At 43.0% G+C, this 24,305-nt stretch overlaps 3 protein-coding genes across 8 annotated transcripts; 1 reads left to right on the top strand and 2 right to left on the bottom strand.

Annotated features, from left to right (window-relative positions):
* Positions 1-1,291: 1,291 nt before the first annotated feature.
* LOC113212359 (splicing factor U2af 38 kDa subunit) lies at positions 1,292-3,702 on the bottom strand. Its single transcript, XM_026431022.2, has 7 exons — positions 3,502-3,702; positions 3,014-3,168; positions 2,845-2,927; positions 2,694-2,765; positions 2,478-2,611; positions 2,301-2,399; positions 1,292-2,026 (listed from the first exon to the last, which is right to left on the bottom strand). The coding sequence occupies exons 1-7, from the start codon at positions 3,543-3,545 to the stop codon at positions 1,831-1,833; spliced, it is 783 nt and encodes a 260-aa protein (XP_026286807.1). The 5' UTR covers positions 3,546-3,702; the 3' UTR covers positions 1,292-1,830.
* Positions 3,703-3,992: 290 nt separating this feature from the next.
* Positions 3,993-10,994, top strand: LOC113212355 (sorting nexin-14). Of its 4 annotated transcripts, XM_026431014.2 has the most exons (19): positions 3,993-4,202; positions 4,471-4,539; positions 4,624-4,831; positions 4,913-5,044; positions 5,116-5,360; positions 5,448-5,652; positions 5,754-5,868; positions 5,968-6,123; positions 6,207-6,322; positions 6,780-6,869; positions 7,322-7,380; positions 7,490-7,525; positions 7,734-7,878; positions 7,962-8,112; positions 8,203-8,372; positions 8,472-8,704; positions 8,787-8,992; positions 9,078-9,242; positions 9,329-10,994. In XM_026431014.2, exons 1-19 carry the CDS (start codon positions 4,093-4,095, stop codon positions 9,556-9,558), a joined length of 2,841 nt encoding a protein of 946 aa, XP_026286799.1. In that variant the 5' UTR covers positions 3,993-4,092; the 3' UTR covers positions 9,559-10,994. The 4 variants fall into 4 exon arrangements, with proteins under 4 accessions (XP_026286799.1, XP_026286801.1, XP_026286800.1 ...); XM_026431016.2 differs by lacking the exon at positions 6,780-6,869; XM_026431015.2 differs by lacking the exon at positions 7,490-7,525.
* Positions 10,995-11,020: 26 nt separating this feature from the next.
* Positions 11,021-15,182, bottom strand: LOC113212356 (uncharacterized). 3 transcript variants are annotated; one of them, XR_003303722.2, is made up of 3 exons: positions 13,918-15,175; positions 12,894-13,127; positions 12,373-12,587 (listed from the first exon to the last, which is right to left on the bottom strand). XR_003303722.2 is itself a non-coding variant. In XM_026431020.2 (2 exons), exons 1-2 carry the CDS (start codon positions 14,534-14,536, stop codon positions 12,436-12,438), a joined length of 771 nt encoding a protein of 256 aa, XP_026286805.1. In that variant the 5' UTR covers positions 14,537-15,182; the 3' UTR covers positions 11,021-12,435. The 3 variants fall into 3 exon arrangements, 1 of the variants encoding a protein (XP_026286805.1); XM_026431020.2 differs by lacking the exon at positions 12,894-13,127 and having other exon boundaries at positions 11,021-12,587; positions 13,918-15,182; XR_008011762.1 differs by lacking the exons at positions 12,373-12,587; positions 13,918-15,175 and adding an exon at positions 13,645-13,747 and having other exon boundaries at positions 12,981-13,127.
* Between the last annotated feature and the right edge of the window lie 9,123 nt (positions 15,183-24,305).

Genomic DNA, 24,305 nt, shown 5'->3' with positions numbered 1-24,305 from the left:
CCTAAAAACTTTACTTGGCATCTGTATTTAACTTTAATTACCCAATTACGGTATCTTCATTTCAGAAATGCAAAGATAGTGGTTCCTAAGTCCATCCTACAGCTGACACAAATTTTGTACATAATAATAGTTTGCTATGATAATTGTTTTTTGCATTCACCTGCATTTTAAACAAAGGACATTGAAAGAAAGCCATCAAATGAGTGATATTTTGTTAGGTAGTGAAAAGAATAAATTATTATGTGAATCTAATGCTTCGTCATAATTTCTCCAAATTAATCACAAACAATTTGCAGGCACAAGGAGCCAGAGCAGCTTTATATCTGAACCGACTGTAGAACATCCTTTATAGGGCATCATCAAAACCGAAGCCTCCAGGGTGTAAAGTAAGCAGAAGGCAAGTACCTGCCCTGCTACTGCTCAGAATGCCTGACAATAGGCCACCCCCGGCCCGCCCGGGCCACATGGTGCGCTTTCGGGCTGCGGGTCGGCTCGGGTAGGGCTGCACTTCTGGCGCGGACTGAAATCTTTCTGCCAAGATAAGTTTGTCTAGACCTCTACTCCCGGGGGGACAGTTGGAGGTCATGGAGTTCCGTTAGAGCTAGATTCCTAGTTCTTATAGACGCACCCGCCACCACAGCCAGGTGCCAGGGAAAGGGAACCGCTTGCTTACACCCGCTTTTCGTTCAAGTCAGAACCCAGCCAGGGAATTCCCACGGCCCGCTTTCGCCGTAAGTCGAACTTCGGTTCCAGAGCCGAGTCTCGTCATCTTTCAGTGTCACAATGTAAACCAGAATGGTAACCACTACGCCGTAGCATGGAACATTCCCCGTGAGTCCTGATCCCCAATGTTAAAAGAAATCAGTAGAAATATCTCTGAAAAAGTAGAACCGACACCGTGTTACGGCGCGCGACCAACTATGCGCTACCAGACAAGTGCACTGAGCTGGGAATAAAGTTTCTGATATAAGAGTCACCCATGGCGGCTGCCGCTCGGGCTCAGCCCCGCCAAATGAGTGGGGAGATTAGTCGTAGTTCGTCCAAAATTTTAACTTTAATTGGCTGTGTCTCCCAAAGTATTGGAGCCACAGCGCCCAGATTTTGCCTGGAGATCACTGTAGTAAAACTGAACAGATCCGGAATTGGGCGTTCTGCTCACGCACCGGGAAACCTGTTTTTTATCGTCTTGACGTAGGTCCGTAGGAAAATTTGTTTAAATCTTCAATCTCTCGAAAACTTTTCATCCAACAGCACCCCGGCTTTGAATAAAATTCCACAGAATGCTCTTAAGTTGAATGTCTTACTTATTTTATTAATAGCTCAGTTTTCTAAACGTACAATGATATATAATTTCTGTGCTCTTTTATGTTGAATTTGATAGCTATGGGGCAAGGTGTAACACATAAATTCATGACAACCACAATAGCAATTTATGCAGTAAACAAGAATCAGAAGATAAAAGCTAGGTAATAAGTGTTGGAAGGAACACTCACTTCCATGACAAGTTGGGAATCATTGTAAACACTCTTCAAACATGGTTAAAAATTCTTATATGCTGAGAGACTCCTTTTTCACATGATTTTAAAATGCTCATATTCAATTTTAAAAAAAAATACGCTCATATTCGATAAAAAAAAAAAACAAAAAAAAAAAACACACATGTCTTTGACACAGTGTCCCCCCACACAAAGGACAAATTGATGAGCATGATACTAGTGTACGGAAATGGAGTCAAATGGAATCTTACAAAATGCTTTTCATGTAAGAAATATTCATGCCTTTCCTGTCCTCAGCCTACCAAGACGAATACGAATGATGCGTTGAGTGAGCTCAGTACCGGCCTGACCGACCCTCGCGGTGGTCCCGACCACCTCTATCGCGACCTCCGCCACCACCGCCACCTCCTCCTCGGCCACCATCCCGGTCACGCTTGCGATCCCCTCGGTCCCTCGACCTGGAGCGGCGGCGTGGCTCAGGTGAACGAGTGCGGCGCGAGCCAACGTGATCGTGGGAGCGGGAACGAGACCTGCAACAGCAGATGCACAGCATGAAGAAAACCATCCGTACGGAACAAATACAGGGTGTAGCAACCAGGGCGTAAAACCAACACGTAAAAGTAATGCATGATATAGGAAAATAAAATTGAATTACTGAAGCAGTTCTGAAAATTTTCCAATTCTCACGTAAAGCGCTCTATGAAAGCTGAAAACGCTTTAACGATGCTTTTAATTACAATTTTATTTATGGTTTAGTGCGTTATCGTTACGCCTCCACGGTAGAGACAGAGATTTTGTACAAACCTTCTTCCCTTCTTGCGGCGACTGTAGAGGTAACGGCGCAGCTCTCGTGAGATAGGTTTCAAGTGCATGAAGTTGCAGAATCCACTACGAGTGCACTCACTAAAAAAAGGAAACGGGTTGTAAATGCATGTATTTAAACTAAGAACAAAGAAATCCATCAGAAAAAATTGCCCTTACCCCATTTCATACTGACGGCAACACGCTTCACGAAAATCTGTCACGGAAGTTAACTCAGCATAAATTGGCCGCCCACCAAACCATCTGTTATTCATATCATTAACAGCTTTCTCTGCATCTTCTTCTCTCCGAAACTGCAAGTGTTAATGTGACAGTTTGTTTAAGAATAGATAAGATCTATAAAATATAGCAGGAGATTTTCTACAAATTATTTACCTTGATATACACATTGCCTACAAGATGATCTCCGAGGTTGTCACAAACATTCATTTCTTCAATTTCTCCGTACTGTTTGATAAAAACAAGAGATCAGTAACATAATGCATTATTAGATTAAGTCAATAAAACTTGAGGAAATTGTACGTACTTTGTCTTCACACTCTACAAACACATCTTCAAAAAAGTTATCATAATGCTCCTGCATCTCTTCATCAGATACATTGGCAACCACTGGGAAAGAAAGCAAGATAGAAATCAAAACTAGTTATAAAATATTTCGATAACTAAGAAGATTGATCAGTCCTACTTATACTTACAGTGAGATCCATCAGCTGACTTTAAAGAGTTCTGAGGGTTTGCATAGAAGTTTTGGAGTAGAACTGTCTGAGAAAATGTTGGCTTGTTGTGTATGCGAGAGCATCTGTCACCATGTCGACATGCACCAATTTTGAAGTAAAAGGAACAGTTGACCCTAAAAACAAAACATAATAGGTCAAACAATAAGCAACTGAATTGCAGGGAGAAAAATCATATTATACGAAAAACTAACAGCAGCACACAGCACATTTATACCATGATATCAACCGGAGTGAACAGAAACCCTAACCTCTCTAAACCCTGGTAACAACATTAGCACAAGCGCGCGGAGCAAAAATCTAAGCAATGGAATGCACAATATATTTAAATCTTAGAATACTCAGATTACTAACAGGGCCAATTAGGCGGCTCCGGAAAGATATTAAGGATAATTAACAGGAGAAGGGTGATGATAACTAAACTAGTGCTGCTAGAAGGTTCCACTTACTTGTCCTTCTCCGTTCCAAAAATTGAAGCCAGATACTCCGCCATGACTCCCTCTAATAAAGTACTGACGCTCCAATCAAAATTTAAGAGATCTCTGCCACTTTCTTCAAATAAAAATAATCAACATCAGATCGCTACAGAACGGACGCCACACCGGGCGAAACTACCGACCGAGACCAAACAGACAAGAGATTGCGGTTGATGATACTGGAACGTTCAAATCAAATACACATTCGCTGAGCACTCGGGATATGAGGCTATTCACTCCAACTATTTTTTAAAATTAAAACAGAGAAAATTACTGTTTGTCTGAAAGTTTGCCGGAAACCTTGCAACCGTAACGAAATTAAGAAAATACTTTTAGATATTTGGAGGAACAAGGTTAAAATGATATAAAAACATATTTTTGTAAATTGTTCAAATTTTTCATACAATCAATAATAGCTCATCTCTCGTAAGCTAGTACTTTCAGCTTGGTAGGCTGATGTTAATCTACTTGTGCTATTGATAGAGTGATAGAGTACGGAAAGGAGCAAGGAAATGTCAAAAATGTGTTTAGAACACGACTTGTAGCCTTCAAAAACCTTAAAAAATGGATGTTGAGGCCAAAAAAATTGCATACGTGACCATAAGTGATACACTTGCGTGTGTTAATCTTGGAATTGTTCTTTCACTCTCTGCGTTACTGGCAATAACCACAAGGTACGTTGTTGGTATCAAATGTAGAAGGTTATGATACCAATTTGTGTTTTTCTGACTGATTCGGTACCACAATTCTACAAAAATATCTCACCAATTGGTTTTGAAAAAGTTCTATGCAGGCCCATTAGAAAGATTTTTCTGTTGTCAATCCTGCAGTCTTCTTCTAATTTAATAGTATTATTAAAGGAAGTGTTTGGTCCCATCTTATTTCAAAATAACTCAGTGTAAGATTACTCTTGAAATAACTTACTGTTCTATTGTTTTACAGCTTCATTTTGGGTGTTTTTGTTTTGGGAACTTACGTTCTGGGTGTCACACTCTTCTACTTTTTATTAAAGTGAGTATTGAACCATTAGTTTCGTATGGTTGTTGGATAGCTGCGGTGTGAGTTCAGGTACCATTGTTTCTGTTTTCATTTCAGAAAAAGGGTTGCCGTGGGGAATTTACTTAGTATTTTTACTGGAGAAAATTCTACAAACGAAAAGTGCCAGAATGAAAAGTGCCAGAATACTACAGGCTGCAATATATGTGGTGATGGGTCTTGCAACCGAAGCAAAGAACCCCTATATGAAGCAATACGCCATGGAGAGATTATGATTAATGCAGAGCTTGATGAATCTATTGAAAGTGTAATGATTTCTTGAGTTCTATTAGATATAAGGTGTGTATAGGGCTCACATTTTTCTAATCAACTATCTTTTTTGTTATAGTTACTGAATAGAATACTTCAAGATTTTGTGGAGTCATGGTATTCTCAAATTTCTAGTGACAAAGCATTTGAGTTGGAGCTTAGACACTGCCTTAGACGTGCATGTACCATTGTCCTACAACGAGGATTACAGGTTAAAGAGATTTATTTTATTCTTACAGTTGTATAAGATCACATATATTAAACTTACTTCTTGTTCCTCAGATTAATTTAGCAGAAACAATTTTTGTGAAGTTACTACCAGCTGCTGTGAATCACTTAGAAGACTATTTAATTATACGTGAAATGTCACAAAACCAGAGAATTCCTTTTGTGAGAGCAGCTGTTCAGCACCTGGGCACAAGACTCCATCCTGCAACTTTCAATCGGGATAGGGAGCTTGATTACCTTCGTCAGATCACAGAATGTGTTCTGCCAAGTTTAGTTGCCCAATCACAACTTCAATGCCAGTTCGTAATATGTTACTAGTTTCAATTATGTTTTCTTCTTTTTCATAATAAAACTTTTGGGCTGAAATGAAACTTTTTTCAAACCAGGAATTTCCATGCGTTAATGAGAGAACTAATAGCTGGCTGGGTTCTTTTACCTTTGGCTGATGTGCTGGCAGATCCCTCCATATTAAATAGCCTTCTCTTATTACTACTTGGCCATCAGCAACTCACGCAGTACAAGGATGTTGATAATGAACCAAAAGTAAAATTTCTTGAAAAATTTGTTGATTATAGTCCAAAATATTCATCTGTGAGTATTGATGTTGATATCTTGTTGTTGTTTTTTTTTGTTTCTTTTTTTAAGTTGAATTGGTCTTGCTGAGCAATAATTTTTTATGATTTGCATTTAAGGCCCTTCATCCTGATTTGTCAAATATTCTTAACAATCAAAAACTACTGTATGCTTTTATGCAGTTTTTGAAAGCAGAGAGATCAGTCCATATATTACAGTTTTGCCTGGATGTTGGTAAGATCTGTTTCATATCTGCTACTGATTTATTTCCCCTAATCGTTTTTGTTTTTTGAATTCATTTATTTTATTTGCTGTATCTCTTTTGTTACATAGAGGAGTTCAACAGAAAAATGTTAACACCAGATATAAGTTCTGAGGAGAAAGAACTTTTGTACAAAGATGCCATGGATCTTTATTCAGTATATTTTAATCCTGAGTCTCCTGACAATATTGGCCTGCCCTCTGATATAGTCCACAGCATGAAAGAAGGTAAAATAAGATGTATTGTGCTAAATAATGGATAATATTGAAACTGTGATGAAAGTTTGTTTATTGGCTGCTTTCTTTTTAAGTTTTGACGGAAGATGTCGGCAAATTACGGACCTCTCCACCATTATTTGAAGCCATCAATCATGCATACCGCTTATTAGAGAATAAATTATGCCCATTGTTTCATGCAAGTGATGATGTGAGTATTGCTTTTCCACCACTTTCATTTTTTTTTAAATCATTTTTTTTATGTCTTCCTCACTCTTTTCGGCGCTATCAAGCTAATGCAATGCTGGCACACCAGCGTCAGCTCAACAAAAGAAGATTCTATCTATAGTTCTCTATAACTACAGATTCCACCTACAGTTCTATAGATCTATAGAAAGAAGTAACTGTCCTATGTTTGGCACCTTTTGATCTTCTTCTGTTGAGCTTAAGGTGGTGTGCTGGCACGCTGGCATCGCCGTCGCTTGATAACTTGTTAAAGCCTTCACCTCTCTTATTCGCTGCATGTCGGCCTCTTCTATATACCTCTCTCTCTTTCTCTGTATCTTTAAAGACGACAGTGGTGAAGTGCACATTGTACAAGTTGATTTTACTGAAAGAACCCTTTTTTTAGTTGTGGGAAAAGATCTTCCATTTCATGACCGTTGCAGGTTATAAGTTTGTATTGTGAGAGTGGAAAGCAAACAAACAATCTCAAGCACCCATTTGGACGGAAGCCCACAAGATGGTTACGGTACACTGTATGTTGAATAAATGTTCAACCGCAATATAAGTGTTTCCTGGTTCTTGTGCTTTTGTGACTGTATTTTGACATAAATTATTATTGTTGAAGACTGTAGGGAGTAAAATGATAGCTGTGAAATATAGTGGGCAAGCGGCATGTTATGTTTGTGAATTTTAATAAATAGTGATCCCATGTTAATGTCCATATGTCCATGTCATAAAAGTGAACTGTTGTAAAGGGTGGTCATAAGAAAGAGGAGTCCTGTTTCTTAAAGTGGTGGGCGGTCTGTTTCTCGTTTGCTTTCTTCTCCTGCACAGGGAAATGGGTTGGTGAAATGATAATTTGTTGTGATTGTTTTGGATCTCTTCCACTTCAGACACTATTACTGTTTTTTTATTGTTTTTTATATCTATCTTTAAGTTTAATATTGTTTATTTTAAGATATATTATAATATTTTTCCTGTTTAGTTTTTCAGGTGGCTAGCTGGACCCAGAGTTCTTACTACAGGCGTGCGTTCAGGAACAAGGTAAGATAAAAGAAACCACCAGTGTACTAATGTTACAGCTCCTGAAAATGAAATAATATCTGTATTGGGGAAACAGTACATTAATTTGCTATCCATAATGTTTGTGTAGCTCCCCTTTATCTCAGGGATCTCCAGCTAGGAACAGGTGAGAGGGTTTTGTGGTACAATTAGTTCTGAATGCAGCAGTTTATACTTTGTTCCACTTTGAAAGTATTGTAGCACAATTAAGTTGTCATCAATTAAGAGTAGAAAACACACATGCATCTAACCATAAAATTCTTAAATATGATGTGCATTTTTGTTCTTTGACTAATGTTAATGTTTAATGGAAACACCTATCCCTGATTTTCTAGACCAAACAGAAGACCCACAGAAAATGTTGGTGCTGTTGCCCGTATCAGCAGTCGGCTTCACAAAATAAAAGGGGTATTGCGAGGACCAGTGGAAGGTCACACTTTTGACTCAGATCCTGGAATTGATCTTGTTGACTCAGAATATGTAAGGAAACAAATTTTGTGATGTCATTTAGAGGAAATCTTTTTTATGTTGACAAAATTTTTAATAAGAGTGCTAATTTCTAGGCAGAGGACTTGCAGTTATCTGACTCAACAGATCGAAATTTGAGTGTGTGGAGTGTCTCAATTCCTGCGGTTAAAACAAAACTTGATGCAAGCAGCAAACCATATTCTGTATTTTACATAGAAATCCAAAAGGTTGATGCCTTAAAAGAAGGTGTGTACTTACAATTTTGAAAGTTCAGTAGGTTTTAGCAATTAAACCTAACAGTGTACAATTATTTTTTGTTTTATTGTTTCACTTTAGATGATAGTGAAAAAAGTCATTGGAAGGTAGAGAGAAGGTACAATGATTTTTATGCTTTAGAAGCAAAGTTAATTGAATTTCATGGGGAATTTCCTGATAACCAGCTACCACCAAGAAGAATGCTTTTGTTCTCAGCTCCAAGTGCTCAGTTTTTAGAAAGTCGCAAACAGGTAAAACTATGCTTTATTAAACGTTCTATTTTCCTTTAAAATTATATCTATTCTCTCTACAGTCTACATTTAAACTTGTGTGTTGTTCTTAATTTTCAGGTGTTTGAAGACTATTTAAAAAAGCTGCTGTCAAAGCCTTCTCTTCGAGGTAGCGATTTGTTGTTTGCATTTCTTCGTGTTCCTGGGGAATTTTCGGAAATGAATTCAAGTCCAGATGCTCTCAGCCGCCTTTTGAGAAGAACTGTCCCACTGACTTTAAGGAAAGAGCGAGGCCAACATTTGGAGCCATTTCTTAATGGATTCTTTTCCTCTACAGAAGGGAAGAAAACTAGGTAAAAAAAAATGCCCCCCGGGTAATAAATTGTTGTACTTGTATCTTCAAATATTATTTAATTTTTCGAAAATGTATTGCAGCAAACTCGAATATAAAGATGTTAGTCAGGAAAGCCCACCTGTTCGTGATATCCGAAATATTATTGGGCCTATTTTTCAAAATAACTTTAATCTCACAGAGGAATCAGCTCCATGTTCTGTGGATTCGAGCAGAACAAACATGTGTTCTCCTCTATTGGGCCCTATCATCCAGCAAGGGGGTTTCACCAGCTCACTTATACATATCGGTTGGTCAGAATGTCCTTTATGTGTAACTATACTATCTATTTACATGGATTTTCTTTTCATTTTTCTCCTGATTTTGTTCAACAGGCCTTGTAGTCTACAATATGTCTAAATCATCTCTTCGTGTTGCACTGTCTATTCAGGCATTAATAGGCAGTACATTAGATGCTATTCTGTCATACTTTGTTGGACGTGCTCTCAAAACTCTATTAGTAGCTCCTCGTCTTGCTCACCTGACCCATTTACTTCAAGGTTAGTAGCCTTGTAGACTCAAATTCAGGAAAACATGAATGAACCACCTTACGTATCATACTAAGCAGGTAATTCCATATTTTCAGGTGCTATTTTCAACAGCAAGAGTGCGCACTGGAATTCTATGGAGATTGAAGAACGGGCAGGTAGGGAATTAGATCAATTTTGTTCCAAATATTGGCTGGCAAAGCTAGCTGCTCCTGCTTGTAAAGGGGCATTTTGCGCAGTTCAGTCTCCTCAATTAAACAAGCAACTCTTGTATGTTTTGCTAGACCTGGTAATTGAGGAACTTTTCCCTGAGCTCAGTCATTCTTGATACTTAGATTCTTTGATTAAGGTATTGCCACCAAGTCCAAATCTGTGAATGCAGTTATAACTGGAGGGCTTTTGTTTGACCTGTATCCTCACTTATTTGGAATGGAATGGAGCTTAATTCCATAAGCCATTTAGCCTTTTCGTCAGGGTTTGTCCTATGTCATTTTGATAGACAGGGTCAATATAGGTACTTTTACCAGTTCATACTCCCATTAAACTGCCTGTTGTGTGTGCGTGTGTATATGTGTGTGTGTGTTTAAAAAAAGGAAAAACTTTATGCAGTACAGTATCTATACAGATTAATAACATTCCAGCCATATATGTTACTACATTTTTAAGTAAAGGTATTTACGGGAGAAACATATGCCTGTTACATATTCAGGAGAATTTCTGAGTACATAGATTGTATTTGGAGGAGTGAAAAATTTCACATGCCTCCCTTGAATCAGTTTGTTATGCTTAAATTGATTTATTGTATTATTAGATGTGATTTGTGGAGAGTTTATGACTTATGAGGACTGTGATCATTTATTACAATTCACCTAATAATTGTTATGAGGTGTGACACTAGGTGTTAACATACTATCAATTGAAATTCATCACTTTTGGTTCTTAAGAAGTCTATCAACTTGCTAGTGAAGCCTTCCTTAGCCAAATGTGTGGAGAGTGTTACAAATTTGAGTATTCAGCAGTCAAATGACTTTGATCTCTAGTCTCTTGTGTTGTGTTATGATAGTTTTTCAAAATTAATGATTAATTATCGGTAACCTTTTTAGATTTTTTCTTAAAAAAAAAAAGATAACTAAGAAAAACAACAACTTGATATTTGAGGATTGAGATGTGTTCATTTAGTACCTAGATATTCTGTTTCTAAACTGAAGCCAGCTGGATGAAACTTCTCAACTGGACATATTTTACCATGGACCCAAACCAATACAGTATAAGTTAAATTCTAATACTCATCAATAACAATCCAATCAAGGACTCGTCCTGTTATTTTTATTATTATCATTGTTTCTTATTGTGTATCGATAGGTTGCTTGACTACGGTAGCTTCTAATATTTTACAAATCCCATGATTTAAATCAAGCTTATTTTGTAAGCTTATGTTTCTTAACTGAATGGACTGGAAAGTTGCTGTTACAACTTGTTGGAAATTACTGCATTTTAGCTGTTGGTGCAACTTGAGATGAAAATCCAGTAAGGAGAAAGTCAAAACTTTTTATTGCATTAGGTGCAGACAGCCCGAGAATGAAAAAGTAGATTTCTATTATTTTTTTTTTACATGGAGTTTATGATATTTGAAATACTTATTCTTCTCTACTAAGATCTGTGTTTTATTTTGTGATCATAGAATGAATGTGATATCTTTAATGTTAAGTGTAGTCAAAAGCATGGACCTGGTTGAGCATTTCAATAAATGTACAAAGGATTGTTCTTAATTTGCATCAAAATGACCAGTGTATCAACTTCAAATTTATTTGTACAAAACTCTGGAAAGACAGGAATTTCAAACTAAACCTTCAAAGCTCCTGTGGTACAATATGCAGGTTGCAGGAATTAAAAGTGCTTGTAGGAAAATGTACTACAGCACACAATTTTTATCAATGAATTTACACAAGTTTTGTTTGCATCACATTACTACTGCCTTTTAGAATGAGATTGAAATTATTACACAAACCAAGATTTGTAAGTACAGTCTATGTTGGTTATAAAATACCAATTCCATTCAATACTAAAACAAAGCAATCATTTTGAAATGACATGTCTCTTATTAACAATGAGACTTGTTTCACAACAGAACATTGACTCAAGATTACCTTCTTTACAGAGATCTTAACACAAATGCAAAGCATGCACTCTTGTTGCAGTATACTGCATTTAGTTATGTGTGAGGTCCATTTTGCTTATCAAAGAGTGGACATATCACCGTTTCTACATCATTTTAGGGATACATCTGTATCATAGTCGCATTTGGGTCACCATACAAAATAACATTTAAAGATATGGAAGACAGTTTGAGAAGATATGAATAAAGTAGCAAACATCTAACTAGGGTGCAAGGCAACAGAAAAGTATCACACAACCTCTAAACCAGATCCTGTTACAAAATACGTCCAGATTTCCCAGAACTATTTGCATCAAATACAAAAGTAAAGGAATAATCCACATAGTATACCAAACTGCAGGTACCAGGTTTACTTACACAATTAAGGACCCCTCGGAAGGGCAAAGAAACTCACAAAAAATACACAAAAACAAATACAAACTCCGGTCAACATTTATAGACTACTTGAAGATTTGCAGTACATACAGACAACATTAACACTTTAAAAATCTAAACTTCATACCAATGAAAAATACGATATACAAATAATATTTTTCAATAACAGCCAAACTTGATTCACACAATCACCGAAGTCTACTACCAAGAATGAAACAGACGCCAAGTATGCAGTTGTAGTTGTACTACAATGTTTGTACATCACAACTTGAAGCCTAAAAGCCCAAATAATTGTTCAATAAGAATATTGCTTAAGCAATATTCTTTAAATTTTATCAGCACTGGTAAAAGTAGGGCTTCAAAGGGCAGAAACAGTATGACTTTCATCTTTTAATGTAGGAAAAGACAGTTTAGTCGAACACAAAGTAAAATCTATCTGGCCCCTTAAATGTTTGGACAAAAGTCATTCAGAAAGAGTCAGCTTTTAAATTATATTTAAGAGTTTAAAGCATATGATGCTGGCTTAGTCAAAGAAGAGGACAAATTTATGGCAGAACAAAAAAAGAAAGTCTGCTTTTCCTTCTTTTTCCCTTTTCATAGGTAAATACTTAAAGAAAGTTTTATTAACTACATAGCATGAAGATGGCGTCTTACCTATAATTCGCATCCATCATAATTGTAATAATCACAGCCATGCGTGTGCTTGAGCAGGCTTTCAAGTGCAGCCAACTCTGATTCCTTGAGTAGACTTTGCTTCATGTCTCCTCCATACAAGATTTCAGTTCTGACATCAGCACCAGATACATCTGCAGGAAAGAAAACCCTTACATTGAAGCTAAAAACGCAAAACCTTAAAATGAAAGTATGAAATTTGTCACCCGATAACAAGCATCACACTAAGTCGAACAGGTGTGTCATTTTAACACATGCTACGCAAAAAAGATAAATTCTTCATCATCTCAAAAACAGATATTTTACTACAATAATACTAGTTAGCACATCCATAAAAATAGCCCCATTTAACTACTAAAACATGAAGTAAGGGCCTGTCATTAGTGTATTAGATTTATAAGAAAGTTAAAGGAGAAAGTTTGAACATTGTAAGTAAGTACCTATCATAAGCTCAGTGTATGAATAGTTTATGCCATTCAAAAAGTGGCAAGTCTAAATGAAGTGCCCCATCAAACATCGGGGGCGAGGCGACATATCCACCAATTGAGATGTTGATCCTGGGAGTTGTTGTGTTGGGAGGTCATACATTTGGGCGGGGGAGAGAGATTGCTCTGCAATGCTTGGAGTGCTGCTGGGCACCCCGTAGCCGTGAACCATGGCCTGGGTTGATGCCCCTGAAAGGAACAGGAAGCAATTAACACAAGCATGAATCATTTTACACCTGAGTAGCTTTCCAGTTTACAAGGAATGTAATGACACACAAAAGATGGAGGACGTATTTTATCTTTTAAAAGCACCAATGTTTTCATCATGTCAAATGCTCTGGGAACCGTTTTGCTTTGATTTCATTTACAGTGCCAGTTAAACCAGGAATGTGTTAAAATATTGAGAGGGCAGCCAAGGGTTCGCGGCGGTCAACGGCTCAGCCATGCGATGTCCACCTCATTGATGAGAGGTATGCGGCCCACCAAATGGGGAAGTACCCCCCCCCCCCCCCCAATTTTCCCTCCAGCCAGACTGGCCCTCAACCCTTTCAATGAGGTAGTTGCCCAGTGTGGCGGAGCGTAGCGGGAAACAAAACAAAGCACCATAACCTACGCGAAGGAATGCTTTATATCGCGGATTAAGTTCTTTTCTCGAAGTGCTATGTGAATGCATAGGTGTATATAAAGGCTGCACATTGATTGAAACCTTGTCAAATATTGCTTTCTGGATGTATCGCGTAGTTTTCTTTTGTTGCTTTCTGCTTTGTTTTGGTTCCCCGCTACGCTCCGCCACACTGGGCAACTACCTCATACCATCTCCCACCACACCGCCCCACCCTCCATGACCCCCGCTAGAAGGTTGGTACTACTGCTGTGCCATTTAAACAGACCCAAACCATGTCCTCCCCCTGTAAAGCAACAGCTGTTCAGACAGCTAGAGGAGCTAGAGGTGTAAACGGCAGCTGCTCCGGATAGTTACCTGTGTGGTGCTGGTTGTGCTCGCCGAAGGGCGAGGGCCTGGTGCGCTTGCAGGCGCCGTGGTCGTCGTGGGCGGCGAGCGCGGCCGTCGCCTCGAGCCCCATCCCCCTCGCGGACAGGTTCCTCTTCCTTTGAATCCTATTGATCGGATCGGCGCCGGGGCCGGACCGGGGGTCGGCCTGCCAGGGGCCGCCGAACCCGCCGCAGCTTGGGTGCGCGCCAGCGGCATGGCCCGGCAGGTTATTTTCACTGGTGTCCATTGAGCAATCCGCGTGTGCGGCGAGGGCGAGGCCCTGCTCGGTGTGCCCGGCGTGCGGCTGCTGGTAGCCGTAGTACCCGTTCTGGGACACGAAGCTGCCGAGCTGCGGCTGCACCTGCTGCACGCCCTGTGCCGAGGCGTACGCGTGCTCGGCCTGCACCGGCTGCCCCGGCCCGCACGGCCCCGCGCCGCGGCCGCCACCGCTCTGGCTGTCCCCGAAGAGGAGCGAGTTGATGCCGTCCCGGGCGTCGCTCCGACCCCCGAGGGGCTCGCCGAACGGGTCCCGGGTGAAGTGGCGCGCGTTGCCGCCGGTGCCCCACGAGAGCGTGCCCAGCACGTCGTGGTTGGACACGGTTGGCATGTTTGGCTTTTGAGAGGTTCACGGTTTCCCCTCTACTTTTTGTGTTCCCGTTTGGAGGTTAGGTTTCAAAGGGGGTCGCGCAACAAACTGCAACAGATGCACACTTTGCGCGGCAAGGGGGTGACCAGGGTTGTCTTTCACGGCCGTGACACGCGTCAGGTGGCGGCGTTGTGGCTGTCACGCTCCGAACGAGGCGGAGAGCGCCGTTAGTGACCGGCTGGACTGTGACAGTCACGCACCGATGTGACGAGCGTCCTGTCCGAGCGAGAGCGATGCGAGAACTAAACTTCCGCCGTGCCGCGCGCCGCTTGCGGCTTGGCTTTGCCGCCGGCCGCCGGCCTGGCTGGCAGCCGGGCTGGGGCGAGCCGTCCGCTGCCGGGTCGGCCAGCCAAAAGCCAGCCAGAGCCAGCGTCAGAAGCCACACAGACACAGGAGAGAGGCGGGCAGGGCAGGCAAGGCGGACAGCGCAGACAGCGGCTTGGCTTCTTTTGAAGTTTGTGTCAGCACCAGGCCGTACGCCCTACGTGTACGCCCCTCCCCTTCACCACCCCTGTCCCCTCGGTACCCCCTTCCACCCTCTCCCACCTTCGACATCAGAGCCCGAGCCCGAGCCGAGAGCAGACGACGAACCCCGACGGACCACGGACGGACCCGAGTGGTGAGTCGAATGGGACCGGATCGTGTAGTTCGGAGTTGAGATTGTGTCAGGTTTGTTGTTTTGTCGCTGCATTCGCGTTTTAACTTCTTTCAACGACCGAGGTGGAAAGTCAGCCTTAGAAAGGCGTGCGTGGGACGTGCGAGGTTCTGAGCGCCTCTCTTTAGCGGACACTGTTACGATATGCGTGAGTCGAGGATTCCTAGTTTCGCCTCGACTCCGTCGGACGACTCGGTAATTTTCCGTGCCGCGAAAGGGCGCACAAGACAAGATTAAAACCGTGAGACTGCGGGAGCGCGCTCGCGTCGTCGCGTGCGCGTATGCTTCTCTTGCTCCTGTGGCCTACATTCGACTCTAGCGTGCGGGTATCTACCGAGCGTTTTAATCGCAGTTTCCTGGCACTCGCCGCTGGCCCTGTCGAAACGGCGCTGGAAAAAGAAAAGCGGGAACAAACTGAAATGTTTTTGTAGCAACTTGCTAATGTTTCTCCGGAATGGTTTCAAAAGCTCTGGTTTACTAGACAATTTTGTGCCGTCCAATTTAGCGGAACCAACTGCTTGATGCATGCTTTCGGTCGAACGCGTCTTCCGTGTCCCACTCTGCTTTTCTAATCCCTAGGCGGGCGAAATGAAGTAATCCCGTCGCGGCGATACTCCACGCCCCACCGCGATACCCCCTGACACCCCCCCCCCTATTCTCTCTCTACCCCAGTCGCGAGAGTCCTGCGCGGGAATGCCTGAGTCGAGGAGTCGAGTCTCCTCTCCTGCCACTAGATGGCGCAGCCATGCCGCTAGCCTCATACACTGCTTGGCCCGCGCGTTTTTGCCTGTCGGCGCTGCCAGGATCTTGCCGTTTGGTCATGGCTCTTCACTTCACTTTACGACTCAGTTAAGGTCCTTTCTCTTAAATGCTTTCCTCCTGAACCCCCTTCCTCTCTCCCCCTCTCTGCACGTGTGCAGACCGAGGTGCAGACTAACTATAGCACCCAACGACGCGTCATTCTGTTCTTCGAGTGCGTTGCACCGGGACCGGCGCGGGGCTGATCGAGGGGGCCACGGCCACGGAAGTGTAATCCCTGATGTAATCCGTATAATACTTAACCAAACTTTGAATAATTATCACTAAATTTCAGCTAAGTATCCAAATTGAATCGTTTTAGCCCAAGAAATTCAACAAAATTCATGTGCGATCCCTCAAAATTCATGTGTAATCCCTGTGATCACGTAATCCTGTTCTGGGTACATCCTGAATCGAAGTGGTGGCTCCCTCGGGGCTGAGGTGTGATTGTTATTTCCAGATTTAAAAATTTGTCAATAGAATGTCAGTATAATGTGAAAAACTTCAATATGATGACTTATCTCTCTGCCTTGTTTAGTACATACACAATGTTGCCTGTTTTGTGGCAATAGAAAGTTCCTCTTTTAAAATTGAGCCCAATAAGTTGATAAATGACGGAATGCACGTGGGAAATATTTCGTCCGTCGAAATTTATGTCACCATTAAGGCACTGAAGGGGATTTTCGACGAATATAAGCCAATAAGTACAACCACCATGTTGTACGTGAAGGCGTACGCCGAGGAGGCCGCAAATTTTTTAAACATTTAGAGGAATACATTACCAACGCAACTCGAGATTTGTCAGATGTGCTTTAACTTAAACCCTATCGGGGCTAGGGATGGATTTGTTTTCGATTTGTTTAAAACAGTGGCATTAAGTCCAATTTTATGACATTAAAAAGAACAACAACATGCATACTGAAACCTGTGCTTGCATAGTTTTTTTGAAAATAGTTGGGTGGAGCGAGGGTTGGTCAACGGAATATTCCTTTAAATTCCGGACTGATCAAGGGTTCCCTACAAAATTGTTAAGATTATTAATGATAACGTTTCGTTTAAATAGAAAATACAAATCCAGTTAGTGTGTGCAGTTTAGCTAATGATTGCTGCGCTGCGTTTACGAGTTCGTTGTCTATTGCATAGTTTCAGTTAACAGGCTGAGAGCAAATACACTCTCATCGTGTTACTGATTTTTTTCACCCTTTGTCCTTATTTCTGCTGCGTAAAAACCTTTATGAGCTACTGACAACTGTTTTCATCAGTTATACGAAATTATTTTGTTTTTAATCACAGACATTTTTTTCTTTTATCTGTGAGTTACTTACAACAATATACAGAATAAGTAACAAATTAGTCAGTAATCCTGGTGCATAAAAACCTTTTATAAACTACTAATAAATAAACCAGTGCAGGTCTGAGAGTGTACATATTACTTCAATATTTCTGATACTACCAACAATACGTTCGCAATGTTCTTTCGTTACAGCGTGGTCGTGGTCAATGAGAGTTGACGACCACTCGCCCGATATCTTCTCCTAACCACGCCTCTTATCTTTACAATTATTGAATTTACATTAGTGCAGATACCATAGGGGTGTCATTTCGGTTCACTGTCTCTATGCGGCAGAAGTGATGTGTGATGCACATCCACGTGTGCATCGCACGGCCAGCGAGCGCCAATACAATGTCGGCTCCTAATTACGCGCAGCAACAGCCCCCTGATTAACGAGGGTGTTCCCCTAGTAGGCCGCCTGAGTCGCGATTGCCCATAAACAACTCGCGGGTCCCACTTTATGATCGCGCCGTAAGTTGATCGTTCGGCTCCGGCCGCTGCTGCTGCTGCTTGGATTAAGAATCGATGAATCGATTTAGAATCGATCAGCCGGCGCGCGCGTACGCCTGCGCCCGCCGCGCATATCCGGCCGGGCTGTGATAACTCAAGGAACACGGACTGACATTGTGGACTCGCAATTGCACTGGTGGTACCGCCGCCGCGCGCCCTGAAATGAGAGAGAGAGAGAGAGAGAGAGAGAGAGAGAGAGAGAGCCGAAAGCAGACGACGCGGAGGAACAGGACGGCAGGCCGAAAGGGGCATAACTCAGCTCTCGTTTCTGCTCCACATTCTCCGCGTACATCATAATTTGATTCTCTTCGAGGCCCTTGTGCAGCAATAAATTGGTTATAATTGTGCTGCCCTGGTCGGGTATAGTGAATGCGGATGATTTCCAATTCATCAGCGGCAGTAGCGGCGGCAGCGGGATCAGGCGGGAACAAACAGAACTACCGTCCTTACCTCCCGCCTCGCTAGTTTGGACCGACTTGCCCATCCGAGCTACGTCGTTAGAGGAAACCATAAACCACATCTCACCTCCTATTCTTGACTTGGGGATGGTACGAAAGTACGGGTTTCTGACAATCGGAGACGAACGAACGGCATGTGACCGGACGAATTTCTGAGGCTCATAGTTTCCTTTCATTCCTCATAGATGCCAAAGGCCCATGCGGTTCACAAGAAAGAGATATGATGCGAGAATCATAGGTTCTTGCTCCTGCTTTCACTGTGAGAAACACCTCCGGATTTCAGACACTTTTTCGATGGTGTGTCTTGTAAAAGGATTATTTATTTAAAATGGCAAATTTCCAAGTAGGTGACGGTGGGCGGTGGGGCACATGGAGACGGATTCTTTGCTGCGTCTCTACCCCTAAAATGGATCCGCCGTGGAGCTTGGCGCCTGTGAGACTGGAGGTAGGCTACGCTGCAGTACACGCATGCACTACTGGCAAGATGTTGCCTACCTACCAGGCGTTGGACAGGCCTCAAATAGTAGGTAATTTAAAATGCTAAAGTGACAAGTAGGAGACGGTGGGGCACCTGGAGACAGTTTTTTTCTGCGTCTCTACCGCGAAATGGATCCACCGCGGAGCTTGGCGCCTGCGAGATTGCTGCCAACTGCAGCGGGCAGGGTTGCCACCCGCTTTACTTGCGCGCCAGAATTCGAACCTACTCTATTGGCTAACGCAGGGCAAGCGTCCTCCTGCCCCCCCCCTTCCTTTTGTCCGTCACTGGTTCCTATCTGGCTGCAACATTTAAAGCTCCATTGAAAGGCTGGATCCAAAACTGAGCTTGCCCGCTGAGTGGCTGCGAGGGCTGCGCTCCTGCGCTCGCTGTCGCCGGCTGTCGCTGCGCGACACACCCGCACGCCGCTTTACGACGCCGTTAACGAGCCACTCAAATCTTTCAGACCCGCGCCAAGCGGAGCGCCGAGTGAGGCGACTTTGACTTGCATTGAATTAGCGACGGCCCCTCGTTGACGGTATTCTTCGTCGAATGAAAAGGGGGGCTCTCTTCGAGGATTTCCTAGCAGTATGTTGCCATTTGCCAATTCGAACGGATGGCGCACAGCAGTGCAATGTGGTAATGACGTTTTGACTACAAAATGTCGACTGCAGTGTCTGCGCACGGCGTATCTTGCAAAGTAGGCTCGTTTCCGTTCCGTTCAACCCGGAGTTGCGGACGGGTTTCGGCCTCTGGCCGGGTGCAATTACACGAAAAAATTGTTCCTTGTTTTCGAAAGACTATCGTCCGGGGTAGGAAAAACGCATAGGTCTTTGAATCCTTCCGATGGTCCTTTTACATCAAGGAATAGTTTTCAACGTGTCTTATTATTGCCCCAGTTTCCATTTCTTACCGGGCGCGTTTCGTCCGGTTTCGTCTTAATCAGGCATACTAATTTCCAATTTTGGGTGAACTGGGACATCACGCGACCGATTCACGTGAATTTGAGTAGAAACACGAATATAGTTGCTGTGGATTTTTACCCCGGGAATACTGACTGCCGACATCTATTCCCTTTGATTGCGTGCGCGTTTGTGGATGATCAGGCTAGCTTCCTTTCTGGAGCACGGAAGTACGGGAGTGCCTTAAAGCCGTTGTCCTCTGGTCGTAAACCCCACGGTCCTTCTTTGGGTCCCGCCCTCTTAATACTACTTCACCCCATTCCTCTCTCAACGCGCCGTAAAATTTTCTCCAATGCATCTTATTTTCTCGTGCCCCCACCCCCACTTAACTCTCACAGAGTATGCTTCACTAAAATTATGATTTACTACCGGGGTGGCGACCCACTGCCCCCTGCCTCTTTGGTTGTGCAAAAGATTTCGTGGTATGGGTGATTTCAGTATTATTTAAAGAATTTCGCATTTTATAGATTTCATGTCTAGAACTACTGAGGGATTGTCTGATTTCCTGTTTCAGCGGATTTCGCAGGATTCCGGAGAATTTCAAATTGCAGTTGAGGTGGATTGACCGAAATATGGAACGTGTAAATTGCGTCTCGCGAACAGTCTCCATACGATATCGAGAAAGTCTCCAAAGCATCTTGCGGTCGATCCCCCTCCGCCCTTTTACCGTCTTTAGTGAGCCGCCTGAAGGGTAGGCAATTTTGGTCGTTATAAAACTTCTTGAATAAAAGAAAGAACGATCGTCGGTCGTACCAAACGACTTTATTTCCGCTATTTCTTTAAATTGTGTGTAAATAGAGATGAAAATACTTCCCTATTGGTTGAAGTGGAACAAAAGTTTTAATTTGGTTCTATTTGCACTGCTGTAGGTGTTTTAATGTGCTGACTGTGCACTGTAAAAAGCTTACGAACTAAATACTTTGCAACGTTACGAACAATTTCCGTTCTTTGTATTGCAAAGAAATTGTTCGTATTGCAAAGCGATTGTTTGTAAGGCTAGACGGGTCTTACGAACAATCGGTTTGCATTACGAACTATTTGTTCGTAAGCTTACGAACAATTAGTTCGTAATACAACGCTTCAAAATCCTTCGTAAGCTACGAACGTTTTGGTTTGCATTACGAACCTATAGTTCGTAAGCAATTTACAGTGTGCTGAATGTGGGACGTACATTTCACCGTACCGAGCATAATAATATTCGTTCTCATAACCCCCACAGGGTAGTTAGAATGGAGTTAAAAAACGGATTGATACGTCGTAAAATTTCGTGAAAATAACAATTTCTGCAATGCGCGTGATGTAATTTCAAGAACTCCCGCCAAACGCAGATGGGAGCAGCGGAAGCGGAAGCTACACTGTGGCTAACCTTTAGGCGGTAATCAAGGCGGCAGTGTTGCCTGTTCCTTGTATGTGCGCCGCGGCACCCGCCCCGCCCCACCCTTAGCCCTGTGTATGCTAATGGCGATTGACAATTTACGGCCTCCCACGGCGCTCATTATCCCGCCCTCATTAGAGACATGGTCCTTACTCCCTTCCCCCTCCCCCTTTGTCCAGCTACGATACGCACTTCGTGCTGCCTGCGAGGTGAATATAATTGTTCATTTATTTATTTGTTCTTTGTTCACAATACATCCAATCTCTAACGCCCCTCCCCCCCCCCGGTCCTCTTTTTCTTTCGTCTTGACATTCCGACATGTGGATTAATGCCGTGGTGGCTACGGTGGTGTGACGGTGTGACTGTATTACCTTGTATTATATTCTTGTATAACCCTTTATAACCTTGTATTACCTTGTATTACCTTGTATTACCTTGTATTACCTTGTACACTGTTAACGCCGTGGTTGCCTAGTATGCTAAATATTGGCCGCCTCCAAAAGACGGCCAATATTATGGAAGTCAAAAAGGACTGCTGACGCATTTTGGCATGCTAGGTGACCACACCCCGTCAACAGTGTAATACCTTGTAATTCTACAATGTTGGACTTGTATTATACCTTGTAATATTAGTTATTAACTTCCAGCAAAACATGCCTTTAGACAAAAGTATTTTTTTTAATGGCTGAAAGCGACCAAGCAGTTTTATTTAAAAATTCACTTTTACTCAGAGTTGTGTGTTCGTGTTTTTCTTTGAACTGAGCTCACGCCTGCCTCTACTCAGGTGACGCCCGACCTACCACCTTCTGGCTACCAACAACACTCCTTGAGGGGGTTGCCAGGCTTTTTTTCGACAGCCCAGCCAGCTGGAGTTTTTGAGACAGTGCAAGTTTCTCATGGGACCCCCGTCTCCCCTATGAACTACACTTGCAATCCGCAGACGGTCGACCCGTCCCGCTCTGTCCGCTGTCTGCGGATTGCAAGTGTAGTGTAGGAGTGAGGAATTACGAAAGCATGTCTAGATTTCCCCATCGCTGCGAACTTTTTTTCACTTTGCAATTTCAGTTAATTACTTTTTTGTTTTTATGGCAATCTGGATGGCGCCGGCTACGAATACAAAGCATGCTCAGTTATACCAGCCACAACGTCCTCCCAAATTGGTCCGCAAGTCCGAATCCGAATATAGCTCTAGAAACCGGTAGGCGGAGAAAGGGAGAAAGAGAGAAAGAGGGAAGGGGGGGGGGGCAAAATTGAGCGGGGAAGGGGGAAATCAAATCGATTGGCACAGAGCGCATATAAAAAGAGGACTTATTCCCATGAGGCAAATGAAACGAAACGTTGCAGTCACTGTAGCAAAATGGAAAATGAGAGGAGGAAAAAAACTAGTGGGCACGCTGCTAGATCGCTGGGGCCGTTGGATGGCCGCAAATATCAGCTCAGCCAAGTCACACAGAGAACCAATCGGGAACGCACGAAATAGCAATCGAATATGACGTAATGAATAATTGTGCGAACAACAGAGGAGTCCATTACAAAGTTGTCTGGTATAAAAGCGCCTCGGGGTCACCAGTATTCACGCAACCCAGCAGGTAAATGAGTCTCATACTAAACGTACGGCTTATTTTTCTCTTCCTGTTGATCACCATCTGGAGACTCGACAGTGGTTCTTTACTCTCAAATCCTTACAAAGAAAATTCTTGTATTTCAAAGAATTCTGTGCAACCATAATACAAAGTCAAATTATCTTTGTAATATAAAGAAAAATCATTGTAATACAAAGAAAACTTTTGTGTAATACAAGGAAATTTCCCGTGTATTACAGTTGCCCAGAATTCTTTGCATTATACGAAAAATTCTTTGTAACAGTTTTAGAGTTCTAGTAGTAATTCTAGTACTAGTTCTTAGAGCGACTGAACCTGTTTTGATTTTCCCCGCCTCTGTCGTTGGAAGTCTTGAGGTAACAACCCCGCAGGAATCGCAATTTGAGGAGGGAGGGGGGCGTAACTACAACCGTTTCAGAGATATTAGCTAATGAAACGCACGTAATTTTAATCCAAATTACGGAAAACGGTTGTGTCACGGTTCACAGGTAGCCTTCCGAGGAAAATTCTTTGCAACACTGCAAAGAATATAGTTTGCAATCGTTTTGCACTGCGCACAGCGCAGCACGCTTCGCACACGTCCTCACTTCTCTCTCTCTCTCCCTCTCTCTCCCTCTCTCTCCCTCTCTCTCCCTCTCTCTCTACCACTCTCCCTCTCTCCCTCTCTCCTGGCACCCGTCAATCCCATTCTGGCGAAGCGAGGCGCACGTATGGCCGACCCAGGGCCCAGGTGTTTCGAATAGACCATCATTGATATGTGTCAGTCAAAATGCAAACTTTCAACCCTTTGATTAGTGGATGAATATTTCATGCAACACGCACTGATTTATGCATCGAATGATTGACTCGCGTGATTGATCGCTGATTGAGCTCAGTTCCTCTCTTTCCACGTTATAGTATTTTATTTTTTCCCCCCGGGCCCTCTCTTTGTCGCCCCCTCAGTGCGCCCCGGTGGCAGCCCAGCGCCGTCAGAACTGGACTGACACCTCCGCGAAGCGACCCTTTGGTCCGGCGAGGGCGGGGGAGGGGATGGGAGGGGAGAGGGGAGAGAGGGGAAGGGGGCAGAGGGTATGGGGATCCCTAGGGACAAAATATTGTGCACTCGTTGCGCTTTCATCCCTGACGTGAAATTTTGCAATAGAGGAGACCACTGAAGACACCCGCGCCTCTTCTACCTTTGTTTCTCTTGCTTCCTCCCACTCGCTCTTTCTTCCGCATCACGTATCACGTCCTCACTAAAAGTCCCACTTGCTTACCGTTTATCCCCCTACAAATGCTTCCACATCCCCGCTCGTATATATTTTGCCCGTTGGGGAGTTCTGCCCCTGCCGCACGCGGTGTCCGGCGCGGCCCGGGAAAGAGAGGGAAGGGGGGGGGGGCGCCCCTCCGGCCTCTTGATCTACGCAGAGTAGTGGCGCCAAACCGAAAGACCTACAACTCCACTGTAAAATATTTGCGTCGATACACAATTTAGTTTGTAATTTGCCATTTAAAAAATATATTGTTCATATATAACATCACACCCTTGATTGTGTTGACTTCAAGTCGATAGGCATGTGCTTG

Source organism: Frankliniella occidentalis, unplaced genomic scaffold (assembly GCF_000697945.3).
Source record: "Frankliniella occidentalis isolate FOCC.00 unplaced genomic scaffold, Focc_3.1 Scaffold216, whole genome shotgun sequence".
Lineage (NCBI taxonomy): Eukaryota > Metazoa > Arthropoda > Insecta > Thysanoptera > Thripidae > Frankliniella > Frankliniella occidentalis.
This window is presented reverse-complemented; position numbering and strand designations above follow the sequence as displayed.

Excerpts from the sequence above, each read along its gene's own strand:
- LOC113212359 (XM_026431022.2), bottom strand. The coding sequence starts at position 3,545 with ATGGCGGAGTATCTGGCTTCAATTTTTGGAACGGAGAAGGACAA. Across the intron at positions 3,169-3,501 it reads TTTGGAACGGAGAAGGACAA|GGTCAACTGTTCCTTTTACT; the intron begins GTAAGTGGAACC and ends TTTTGTTTTTAG. Across the intron at positions 2,612-2,693 it reads TAGGCAATGTGTATATCAAG|TTTCGGAGAGAAGAAGATGC; the intron begins GTAAATAATTTG and ends TAACACTTGCAG.
- LOC113212355 (XM_026431014.2), top strand. The coding sequence starts at position 4,093 with ATGGATGTTGAGGCCAAAAAAATTGCATACGTGACCATAAGTGATACA. Across the intron at positions 6,323-6,779 it reads TGTTTCATGCAAGTGATGAT|GTTATAAGTTTGTATTGTGA; the intron begins GTGAGTATTGCT and ends TGACCGTTGCAG. Across the intron at positions 8,993-9,077 it reads CAGCTCACTTATACATATCG|GCCTTGTAGTCTACAATATG; the intron begins GTTGGTCAGAAT and ends TTTGTTCAACAG.
- LOC113212356 (XM_026431020.2), bottom strand. The coding sequence starts at position 14,536 with ATGCCAACCGTGTCCAACCACGACGTGCTGGGCACGCTCTCGTGGGGC. Across the intron at positions 12,588-13,917 it reads GCACAACCAGCACCACACAG|ATGTATCTGGTGCTGATGTC; the intron begins GTAACTATCCGG and ends TCTTTCCTGCAG.